General features: G+C 57.4%; 1 protein-coding gene across 1 annotated transcript in view; it reads left to right on the top strand.

Annotated features, from left to right (window-relative positions):
• Positions 1-12,273, top strand: part of GRB10 (growth factor receptor bound protein 10) — a 196,307-nt gene that overhangs the window by 118,436 nt on the left and 65,598 nt on the right. The window contains 2 exon segments of the mRNA XM_032642729.1: positions 2,663-2,864; positions 7,070-7,211. Of these exon segments, the coding sequence (XP_032498620.1) occupies positions 2,663-2,864; positions 7,070-7,211 (344 nt within the window).

The raw sequence follows: 12,273 nt of genomic DNA on the forward strand, positions 1-12,273 counted from the left end.
GCCAGTATAGTGGTTGGAGTTGATCTCTGAAAAGTCTAACCTACCAAGTGAATGTTAAATGACTAACCTGGCTCTAACAGGTTCACCATTAAATGTATTGGCGTAGAAAGAGGAGAGTTAAAGCACTTTAGGGCGTGCATTGCACCTACACCTTTTACCTTTATATTTACCAGCTTACGTCCAACTTGCCTTTATATTTACTTTGAATGATGTCAGAATCACTCTGTGTTCCTGAAAGCACAGTGACCTGAGTGCAGCGCCGGGTGGCCCAGGAAGGACCTGGCTGGTGGGAGAAGGAACAGAAAGAAAAGGACAGGAGACACAGAGGCCTGCCCCCGTGGGCACAGCCAGGGGCTTTCAGAAATGCGTAGGGAAGAAATGACTGGGAGGAAAATCCACCTGAGGGGATAGGACCTTTTATTTTCTTGGCTGAAATCTGTCAGAGAGCGAGAACGCTATTCCTGTTTGATTTCTAAAGCCGGGTGAAAGCCAGGAAGACAGTGGCCTTTGCGCTTTGCAAATGTTAGTGTTACTCAAGTTAATCGAGTTTACTTAATACTAGACAACGCATAACCTGGGCTGTAGCAACATCTTTCGACTCCTTCCCCCTCCCCCCAGGGCCTGGAGGTGCGAGGCTCTGCCCTCTCCCCCGTCAGCCCTCCCCCGGGTGCCGGGGTCTCTGCACAACCCCCCCCCCAGACACCCCCCTTCTTCCCGAGTTCTGCCCCACCCACCCTGCCTGGGCTTCTGCCCTTGGTCCCAGCGGGACTGCACTCTCATCGCTGCGATTTCAGCAGCCGCCCATCCTTCTCCACCCCCCGCCCCCCCCCGGGCCATCCATGTGTCTGTCTGTCCTCCTCAGGGCCTGCCTGCTTGTCTGGTCTGGATGCTCCCCAGACCTCTCTTGTGGGCACCACTGCCTGAAGGGTAAAGGGGCCTTGGGGGAGGGGTGTTCTGTGGTCTTCCTGCCTCTTCCTGGATCTCTCCGTACCTGCACTCCACCCCCTGCATCAGACCAGAGACTCCCTGATCCTAAACACCCCCGCCGACCCCCCCTTGCACCCTGCGGCTTCCGTGCCTTCTAGGCTGGCTTTTGTTGGTCTTCTGTTTTGTTTCCTTCTGTCTCCTCCTGCCCTTCTGCCTCGTGAGACAGGGAGGCTGAACATCGGAGACATTTGTGGGGGGAGCGGGAGGGGCAGTGTTCCAGAAAGTTCCGTGAGCTCACTGATGGCGTGTGCACCTGGTGAGCTCACGTTGGCAGCTGCAAAACTTGTTTTCAGATTCCAGGTTCCCTGCTGACTGCTGGTGTGACTTGGGGCAAGTTACTTGACTACCCTGGACCGACTTCCTTGGCTGTTAAACCAGGTTAATAGGCACCACTCTGCATTGTTTTGTGAGGAATAAATGAAACAGAGCAAATAAATAACATTGACCAAGTGTTTACCCTGGGCCAGGCTCTGTTACAGAGCAGGTGAGGACTCACTGATTCCTCACGCCCACCTGCTGGCCTGGCACCACTGTGAGCTCCAGTGAGAGGTGCAGACCCGGAGGGATGGAGACCCGGGACTGGGGCTTGGGGCCCGAACCGGCAGGCGCAGGACAGGGGCAGGGGTGGGGCAGCAGGTACTGTCCTGCCCCTCAGGGGCTGCTCGGGTGGGGCGAGGCCTGGCTGTCTTGGGCCCTAAGCTCTGGTTTGTTCCCTGGGTGTCCCCTGGGCTCCAGGGGAGCAGATAGACTGTGAATTGGGTGACATGTGACCTATCCGTGAGAGGCAGCCTCAGTCGCCTCGGCCGTGTTGTCAGAAAGGGGCGGAGATCCAGAACTGAGCCCACGGGATGTGCGTGTGCATGTGTTTGGGGTTGGTTACTGTGAGGAGTCGACTCGCACAGTCGTGAGTCCACGTTCACGTCTGCGGGGCCGCAGGCTGCAGACCCGGGAAGAGCCGCCGCCCCTCTTCCCGGGGCCCTCGTTGTTCTCGTCTCTCTTAGACTCTCGTCTAAGAATAGCTTCACGGAAACATCTAGAATGATGGTTGACTGGCTTCGGCCACACCAACACATAAAACTACCCATCTCTCTTTCTGGCGTTTCCTGTCATCCTCTCTCTGCGTCAGCCTCGGGCCTGTTTGTGTGAAGGCAGCCTCCCTCTGGCTATCGGGCGCCCAGAGGCCTGCAGGTGCGGGTCTCACCGGCAGCAGCCCTCGGGGCCCGTCTGCCGCGGCTGCGGCCCTTCTGGTGGCCTTCGCAGACGAGGCTGAGATCAGGGTCGGGTGCTGCCCCGTTCCTGTCTCTCTGCTTCTCTTCTGGAATTTCGGGGAAGGCAGAAGCCCTGACTGGCCTCCTTCGGGCTCCTTGTGCCCCTGCGATTAGCCAGCTGAGGTCGGGGCTCAGGCTGTGCGTGGCCCCCTGCACTCCAGCAGATGCCCCCAGAGGGTCTCCTGTACAGATGGGAAAGGCAGATGGGCTGTGATTACTGGATTGCTTCTGGAGTATCGACAGATATCAGTGCATAGGACACAGATGGTTCCTCATAGAAATGTGTGCTTGTTTCAGTCACCGTCCTCCACCCTCACGTCGTATTTTAAGACGGTGTGAGTCTTGGAACCTGGCCGTGGCCCCTCGCTGCCGCTGACGTTTGTCTTTCTCTCCCTTTCGACGCACAGAGGACGACGTGGACCTGGAGACGCTGGTGAACGACATGGATGCGTCCCTGGAGAGCCTGTGCGCGGCCGCGGAGACGGCGCCCCTCCTGCACAACGGCCAGCATCCCCATGGCCGGCCCCCCGGAGCAAGGCCCCTGCAGGGGCAGGTGGCCCCGCGGCAGAGGCTGCAACGGTCCCAGCCCATGCACATCCTCGCCGTCAGGTGGGCCCTGGCCTCCCCACCGGGAGCGAGGGGTGGGTCTCGGGGTCACGGCGCCTGGCTCAACTTGGTGGGCCCCTTCCTTCCCTCTGTCTAGCAGGGCCGCCGGAGTACCTGCTGGTACCTGGTTCAGTTCAGGGCACCCGTATGTTATGAGCACCTGCTCTGTGCCAGGTCGGTGGGATGTGCAGAATTCCCGTCAGAGGAGACCGCCCCGGAATAAACGAGTGAACGGCCAGGCAGCCCACGGAGGGTTCCCAGGCCTCACTGCCCAGAGTGGGGCCGGGGACCAGGGGCTGACCAGGAACGTGCAGCCTCAGACACCTGGTCCCGTTCCCCCGGGGGCCAGGTGGAGGAGGGCTCCCTGGAGGAAGCAGGCCTCTGAACTGGGTGTTGAAGGGTGAGAAGAGCTGAAGGATGGGGGAAGAGATTTCCTGAGCAGGAGAGATGAGCCCTGGTGTCGGAAGTGGCCGGATCCCCTTCCTTTTTTACGGCTGAGCATATGTATGCACGTGCCACGTGTATGTATCACATTTTCTCCGTCCGTTCACCCATTGCCGGACAGCATGGACAGTGTGCTGGGTAAATAGGACCCACGGAGAAGGACAGTTACTACGTGATTCCACTTCCACAAGGAACCTGAAAGCGTCGGGAGCGTGGAGGCGGGGAGTGGAGAGGGTGGCCGGGGGCCGGGGGCCGGATGGGAGGTGCCGGTCGGAGGGTCCAGAGGGTCAGGTTAACCTGGCGGACGAGGCCTGCCGGCGTGCCGTGCAGCGTGGCCTGAGTTAGCAGCGCTGCGCTGCGTGTTGAGGAGCTTGCCACAGGGCCAGATCCCGTGTGACGTGTTCTCATCACACACACGCACACGAAATAATAACAATAATAAACAAGTGAGGAGGGTGGGCGTGAATATTGGAGGATGTTTACGGCCAGACTGTGGTGACGGGTCACGGCGTGTTCTTCTCTCTAAGCTCGTCCAGTTGTGGACATGGAATGCGCACAGCTTTGTGTGTCTATCAGACCTCCACAGAGAGGGTTAGAAAAGAGATCCCAACAGGTAGGGCCAGATCCAGAGGCCTTTGGGAGCCCCTCCAAGGGGAGAGACGGGGGAAGGGTTTGAGCAGGTCAGTGAGGCTTGGATTTGGGTTTCGGTGGGTAGTTCTGGCAGCCTGGGGTCAGGGGTGGGGGGGATTTGGAAGGTGTTTCAGGGACCAGCCTAGAGTGGCACTGTGCTGACCGGGGATGGGGGGGTGGATGAGATTTGTCAGCTCGTGGATTTGGGGGGTGGGGGACAGAGTGTTGGGGGCACCTGGGCTCTGTCTCTGCCTGGGAGTGGGGGAAGTCGGGGCAGTGGTTGTGAATGGGGGCAGTGGGAGACCTTCTAGGTGGAGGCCTTTGTGAAATCCAGCAGACGAGCTCTCTGAGGTCCCCACCCCGGCCCCGCGTCAGCTCTGGCAGGTTTTCAGGCGAGGGAGGTTGAGGGGGTGACTGACACCTGCTGCCTCCCTGGGCTTTCTCGGGGGAGGGTGTGCGGTGTGCTGTGGTTGGGACGTCTGTCAGGCTAGAGCGTCTTCTTGGGAATCTCCTTTCCTTGTGGGGATGGAGTGTTCGCTGTGCTTCTGGAAACTTCTGTGAGCCTTCTTTCCAGCCTGACATCCTGTTTTCTGCAGCCAGATGACCCTCTTGCCAGCTCTGTCTCGGGGGGTGGGAACCGAGTGTCTGCAGGTGGGGTGCAGCGGCCGGGGTGGCCTGGGGTCACTGCTTCTCGGCATCCTGCCCTTTGTCACATCCATCCTCCAGTGTATGTACCACTTTGCTCCCTAGACCGTCACCCCTGTGTTCTGAGCTCCTGGTGAGTTCAGTCTGGGGGGAGACATTCTCTTCTCCTGCAAGCTTCTCTGGGTCTGGAGTGTGTTGGCCACCCATCCGTGGTGGCCTCGGGGAGGCCCCGGGAGGATGGAGTGGCAGCCGCAGTGACGGTGCATGAGGCTGGACCAGGAAGAGAACAGGGGTGCAGGAAGGCCTGGTTCCCTGCCAGTTAGTTGTCCAGGGCCCTTGAGTCTGGAGTCCCGGCCGTACTTGTCCCTCTGCCCAGGGGCTGCAGGTACTGAATCCCAGGGTTTGATGGGCAGAGGACAGGAGGCTCACTCCCTCCTGAGAGCGGACACCGGTCCCGGGGCCCAGCCTCTTCTCAGCGATGTTCTCTCACGTTGTCATATCGTTTCTTATCTTCAGGTGCATTTAAAAAAATGGGACAACCAATATAGGATCCCCAAAGACTCATTTTGTAAATGGGTCTGCTGAGGATTTCCTGTGTTTGCTGAGCACCTCCTGTGTATAAGTCTGTTGGGTCCTCATATAGTAGCTGATGGAACGGTCACTGCAGCCTTACTAGGTGCTGGCGTGGTGACCCTCAGTTCCCAGGTAAGGAAACAGGCACCGGGGGAGGTGACTTGGCCCATACCTGCTGAGTGGGGACCCCAGATGCAGACCCAGGTGAGGGGCCCAAGGAGCAGGTCTGCCCTGTCGAGGACTTCCCAGAGATTGTCACACGTCTGAAGAGAGCAGGTACAGAGCAGAAACTGGAGCAGTAGAGGGGTGACAGGTGAAGGGGGCATGCTCGCACCTGGACAGGTGGAGGAGTGTGGTCCCACCCTCCCGGTCCCTGACCCCGCCTCCCGTGTCTCTTGTGAAGGGAAGTACCCTTTGGCCACGGGCCTCTCCCATGGGACTCTTCAGCTTTGTCTGATACACCTTGGTTTGGCTTTGGGTGATACTTGTGAACCGCTAAAACCACTTTGTTTGTCAGTGTTTAAAATAATGTATTGAAATGAAATTTGCACAAGCGTAGACTGAATCACTTCATAGTGTGTGCTGGGTGATGGTTAGGACACTCCCAGGGCCGTGCAGCGCCCCCCTCACCCTGTGTAGTTCCCGAGCATCCCCATCTCCGGCCAGAGGAACCTCCCACCCACTGAGCAGGGCCCCCCTGCTTTCCCCTCCCCACAGCCCTTGGCAGCCATCCATCTGTGTTCTGTGCTGTGGATTGATCTGGTCTGGATATCTCTGACAGATGGAATCATATAATATGTGACCTTCTGTGTCTGGCCTCTTTCAATTAGCACCTTTTTTTTTTTAAGATTTTATTTTTAAGAGCTGTTTTGGGTACATAGTAAAATCGAGAGGCAGCTGCAGAGGTTTCCCACGTGTTTCCCATTCCCCTCAGCATACACTCAGCCCCCTCCCTCAACACCCCCAGCAGGGCGGCACCCTTGTTGTAACCGATGACCCTTAGAACCATCCTTAACACCCAGAGCCCCTGCTTCACAGTGGGGCTGGCTCGTGATGGTATGTCTTCTGTGGTTTGGACAAACGCGTGATGACGTGGATCCAGCCTCATAGTATTGTATGGAGTCATTTCATTGCCCTAAAAAACAGGACTGTTAAAATGCTCAAGACTGCCTCCTAAAGAGAGAAGCTTTGTGAACTTCTGTGAAGCTAGGATATCAGAAAGTCAGCCTCTTGCGCGGTAATTCAAAAGAAAGTAAAACATCCTCCGGTGAGTCACTGCTTAGCAGTACTTTGGGGCCGGGAGGTCCTGAAGGTGAGCATGGCTGCACCTCCTCCCCTCTCGCTCTGTGTGACAAAGGACTCATGCGTCCCCCAGGTTTTCTGTCACCAGGAGGCTGTTAACGGCGGAGTGGGGTCTGTTAACAGTCCAAGTAAGCTCCTGGGCACGTGGCCAGGCGGTTACAGGAAGTGCCCTCCTCTCTTTCCTCTGTGTCTTATACCTGTAGGACTTGTACATCTTGCACATCTGAAACCCTGTCCCCACTGGACAGTGACCCCCTTGGCCCCGACCCCTGGCCCTCCACTCTGTTTCTGTCTCTGGGTGGGACTGCTCCAGGTGCCTCGCTGCAGTGCCGTCCTCACGGTTCATCCGTGTTGTAGCTCGTGTCAGAGTCCCCTTCCCTGTGCAGGCTGAGTGATGGCCCGCTGCACGTTTACACCATATGGTGTCATCGTTCCTGGGACAGTGGGCCATTGGTTGCTCCCACCTTTTGACGGTTGTGAGCAGTGCGGTGTGGACACAGGTGTTCAAACATTCGTCCAAGTCCCTCCCTCGGGGTTCCAGGCAGATTCCCAGTCGTGGGACCCCTGGGTCCTGAGCGGACGGCAGCTTCTGACAGGCGTTGTCTCTCCTGCAGGCGCCTGCACCAGGGGGACCAGCAGTTGAGGACGTCGTCTCTGCCGGCCATCCCCAACCCCTTCCCCGAGCTCTGCGGCCCCGGGAGCCCCCCTGCGCTCACGCCGGGCTCCGTACCTCCCGGCCCAGCTGCTGCGAAGCAGGTGAGCCACCCCTGGTTGGAACGCCAGGCTGCTCGCGTGCGGAGTTAGGACCGACGAGCTGGCTCGTGGCTCTGGGAAGAAGGGAGGGAAACTGGGATCTTTTCTCTTTGCTCTTCTCCTGTTGCTACCAGGCTTGTTGCCTGGCGAGGCTTTTTACTTTACTGGCCAAAGTGCCACTTAGGAATGATTTAGGAACAACATTTAGGATGTTTGAGATGTTTATATGTTATAGAAAGAGTCTTATAAAAATGGTAAAAGAATAATAGTACTGATCATTTGATGCTGAAAGATGAATTTTAGGTTCTCTGAAAAAAATGTCACCACCATCACCTTCGTCTGGATCAATGAGGCATTAAACCTGGACGTTCCCGGGCACCTGGGCTAGAGGGTAATTGAACAGTTTGTAATATTCCTGACTTTGAATAGGATGTGCTCAGGGCAGAAGGATTTTGACTTGACCCAGAAGGTGACAGCCAACTTTTAAACCAGCAGTTTCTGCCTTAAAGTAAGACTGTGAGGTGCCTGTGATACACACGTTGTCCCCAGCGGAGGAGACAGGCAGAGCTTCAGTAAGCCATCCGTGGTCACATCGCCAGTCGTCACCTTGTCGGAAGGGTGGGCTGGCAGTTCCGTCCCTCCTGGCTGGCAGGGCCTGGCCCAGCGTGGGCTGCAGGCTTGGGAGGGGGACCCGGTGATGTTCCACAGTGCGGTATAGCGCTAACACTAACGACAATGATAATAACCACAAAGATGAAGAAAACAGCATTCTGTGTGGTTTATATGTTTACGTATATAGATAACATTTACTCTCAAAACAAACCTGAGAGTTAGGTGCAAATGGTACATCGAGTCTGTGGGAAACTGAGGCCCAGCTGTGAGCGGTGGAGCTGGTGGGGGTCACGGTGTGGGCCGTGGACCTGGTGGGGCCCCAGTATGAGCGGTGGAGCTGGTGGGGGTCCCGGTGTGGGTGGTGGAGCTGGTGGGGGTCCCGGTGTGGGCAGTGGAGCTGGTGGGGCTCCTGGTGTGGGGGTGGAGCTGGTGGGGCCCCGGTGTGGGCGGTGGAGCTGGTGGGGCCCCCAGTGTGGGCTGTGGAGCTGGTGTGGGCGGTGGAGCTGGTGGGGCCCCAGTGTGGGCGGTGGAGCTGGTGGGGCCCCCAGTGTGGGCTGTGGAGCTGGTGTGGGCGGTGGAGCTGGTGGGGCCCCGGTGTGGGCGGTGGAGCTGGTTGGGGTCCCAGTGTGGGCGGTGGACCTGGTGGGGCCCCAGTGTGGGCGGTGGAGCTGGTGGGGGTCCCGGTGTGGGCGGTGGAGCTGGTGGGGCCCCGGTGTGGGCGGTGGAGCTGGTGGGGGTCCCGGTGTGGGCGGTGGAGCTGGTGGGGCCCCGGTGTGGGCGGTGGAGCTGGTGGGGCCCCCAGTGTGGGCTGTGGAGCTGGTGTGGGCGGTGGAGCTGGTGGGGGTCCCGGTGTGGGCGGTGGAGCTGGTGGGGCCCTGGTGTGGGCGGTGGAGCTGGTGGGGCCCCGTGTGGGCGGTGGAGCTGGTGGGGCCCCGGTGTGGGCGGTGGAGCTGGGCAGCACCTAACCCCAGGATCTAGCACCGCTGATCTTAGCCACTAAACTAGGTCTTCCTGGGCCCTTGATGTTCTTTCTTTTTAGTGAGTGTGTTTCAGAAGCCTCTTTGCCTTTTCTGGTGGAGCCTTCTCCTCTGCACTTTTCTACCCTTGTCCTCAAGCACATCCTCTTTCTCTGCATACCCGTCCCCTGCAGTGTGTGGTGTCTGCACTCTTATGAGGGAGTCGTTTCTCCCGAGGCTCGCCCGCTCCCGAGAGCTGCTGCCTCCTGACCTCATGCCTCGCAAGTGGGCTGCGCCGTCCCCATGTCAGCACTCAGAGGTGAGGTCAGGGTCCCTTTCCGCAGCCAGTGCCTGCCGGGCTGCAGCCCTCATCACATGCCTGAAGTCCATCTGGGATGTCTGCCTGCCTGGTGACCTTCTGCTTCAAATAAGGGTCTAGACAAGCTGTCTGTGGGTTGGGCACTGAGGTTGTTTACAACATTACCCGTCCTAAAATAAGACCATGAAAATATTATCTGGCTCTCGCAGCGGCTGGCAAGAAAACCGGCCTCCACCCCGTGGACTGTACAACTCTATAAGCAGAATCAGGAAACCCAGGGATTTTGCCTGCTGTTTTTCTTGGGATCAGAGTTAGTTCCCCCACAAGAATGTTGCATTTGGTGCCTGAATTTCTGTCACCAAGATTCCTCCACCTTCTGGGGCCAGCGACCAGGAAAGATGTTCCACACTTAGCCCTACGCGTAGAAACTTGGTGGTTTTCGTTGTTTGCTAACTGGCTCAAAGGGATGTCTCTTGACCACACTGGGTTCTGAGCTCCTGAATGCGTGTTTTGTTGGTGCTGCCAGTGGCGATGCCTGGCAGCCTCAAGCTGCCCGCCCAGGCTCAGTGCCCGTGATGGGGGCGGGGGCCCCTCCTTTGCCACTTACCTGAGGGCAGGAAAACCTGCTCTTCCTTCTCTTCCTGCAAAGTCAGAGGAAGCAGTGGGATCAGTCAGGAGCTCTGACAGGGAATAAACATGGACACAGTGTGCTGGACATGTGGGCCCACCTAATGCCACCTCGTGCCCTGGAAGGACCAGGTCAAGTGGGAAAGAGGAAAGCATAAGCCGTCTGGAAGGAGCTGGGCACAGGGGGGCATCGCAAGCCTCTGTATCCACTAGTCAGGGCGGTGGAAGGAGTGAAAGATTCAAGCAGCCACTCGAAAGGAAGAACCCTTGTTGCCCAAAGTGGTCTAGATACCCCTCAGATAGGTCAGGGCCTCCTCCACTGTGCTCTGGCTTGCTTTCTCTGTGACCACTTGATAGCTGCTCAGTGGGCAGATGTGGTCAGGCATGGGCAGGGGTGGGCAGGAGTCGGCAGGTGTGAGCAGGTGTGAGCAGGTGTGGGCAGGTGTGAGTCTGCAGCTGCTGTGATGTGATGTGACGGAGCCATCCGGCTTCCCGTGTCCTCCACATGAGGCATCCAGAGGCTGCAGATGCCTCTGGGCAGGCCATGCCAAGTCTGCCCTGGCTTTGTGTCCACCCTGTGGCCATGTCCTTGCCAAATGCTATGGGAGAGGCATCCTGGGCTCGTCTGAGCCTACCAAGTCTGTGTGGTCTGGGTGACCTGTGGGCTGCACGCCTGTGTCCCCGGAGAATTCCTCTGTTCAAGCCCTGACCCCACTTTGATGGCCTTAGGTTCGGGCCTAGGGAGGTGGGTGGGTTTAAATGAGGTGATGGGGTGGGGCCCCCATGGTGGGATTAGTGCCCTCAGAAGAGACCGAAGCTGCTCCACACCCATGAGGACACAGCAAGAACATGGCTGCACACAAGCCAGCAAGGGTCCTCTCCAGAACCTGACCCTGTGGGACTTTGACCCTGGACTCCCAGCCTCCAGAACCATGAGAAGTAAGCGTCTGTGTGAGCCACGAGCCTGAGTTCTTATATTATGGGAGCCCGGGCCATGGGGGTGGGAATAGCTGAGTTTCATACAAGCATCCTGGTTCTCCAGCTTAAACCCAGCGTGGGGGACACTGTGGTGACCTTTGCCCACCTTGCCCTTGACCTTCTCAGGCCTCCTGCACTCTGCATCCCCCCCACCCCTGGAGCTGGGGTCCTGCCTCTGCCACCGTGTGGGCCCCGGGTTTCCTGTTTCTTTTATTGTATTATATGCATTTTAAAGCAACCACATTTGGTTCGTTTGATAATATTTTTAAACCAGAGTCTGTCGATCGCATTTAGCTTGGGTTGCACTGGGGCTTTGCCAGTAAAGTGCGAGAGCACAGACCTGTTCATTCATGGCGGGAATGATATGTGTGGTGTGTGTCAGAAGAAACCGCCCACTTTGCCCATGAGAGTCTGGGAACAGTGGCTGGACAATTTTGCATAGTGTCTGCAGGCGCCTACCCGTCTTCCTGGGTTATCACAAACAGACGAGTGCGTCTTATCTGCAGGTCCAGGTCTTTGACAAGCATCATTCCATCATTTATGTGATGACGTATCATTTATCTAGTGATTTAGTTTAATAACATTGCATCACTGATCTACCAGAAACGCAGACACCTAACTACTTCTTTCTGAGTGATAACTTTCTTACCTCTAGAGGAGAGTGAAATTAAATTAGCATCAGGAAAGAGAGTGTTGGTGGGAGAAATCACCGAGGCATTGTTAAGCCCTCTGTGACTCATTTGGAAAAGACCGGCTGTCAGGTGGACGGCGATGATGGTTCCAGCAAAGATTTCTGAGCCGTGGGACGGAGCGTCTTCCCCGAACCTCATCGCACAGTCCCCGTGGTGCTGGTGGCTTCTGTGATGAGGGTCCCGTGGCTCTCGGTGCCTTGGTGGACCCAGAGGACCTTAGTCTTTCTTCGTGTGTTGCTAAGCGTGCGTCGGGTCCGCTGGGATCTTTAATGCCCACCTGGCACGTTGCCCGGACTCAGGTGGACCCACAGGCTGTGGTTCCCCAGGCCTGGCACGTGGCGGGCACTCAGGGATGGCTTACAGGAGCTGATGTGCAGAAAGGGCTCCACAAGCTGGAATGTCAGTCCAGGTCTGGAAAGGATTATGTTAAATAGGGTTTAAAAGATGCTGTGCATATGCAGCTGGGAAGACGGTGCCGGGGCTGCTCGTGGACAGAGAAGGGCTGCTTTGATTAAAAATGGGTTTTGAGAGCTTCCCTGGTGGCACAGCGGTTGAGAGTCCGCCTGCCGATGCAGGGGACACGGGTTCGTGCCCCGGTCCGGGAAGATCCCACGTGCCGCAGAGTGGCTGGGCCCGTGAGCCATGGCCGCTGAGCCTGCGCGTCCGGAGCCTGTGCTCCGCAACGGGAGAGGCCGCGACAGTGAGAGGCCTGCGTACCGCAAAAAAACAAAACAAAATAAAATAAAATGGGTTTTGAGTCAAAAGTTCAAGGTGGTCTTTGCAGAAAAGCAGGTCTGACCTCTGTTGCAACAGAAGGTTTCCTGAGTTAGCGGCTTTGTTATGCTGTGTCTCAGAGGCCGCTGTCCTCTGACGAGGAGGAC

The sequence above is a fragment of the Phocoena sinus genome, chromosome 9, assembly GCF_008692025.1.
Source record: "Phocoena sinus isolate mPhoSin1 chromosome 9, mPhoSin1.pri, whole genome shotgun sequence".
Taxonomy (NCBI): domain Eukaryota; kingdom Metazoa; phylum Chordata; class Mammalia; order Artiodactyla; family Phocoenidae; genus Phocoena; species Phocoena sinus.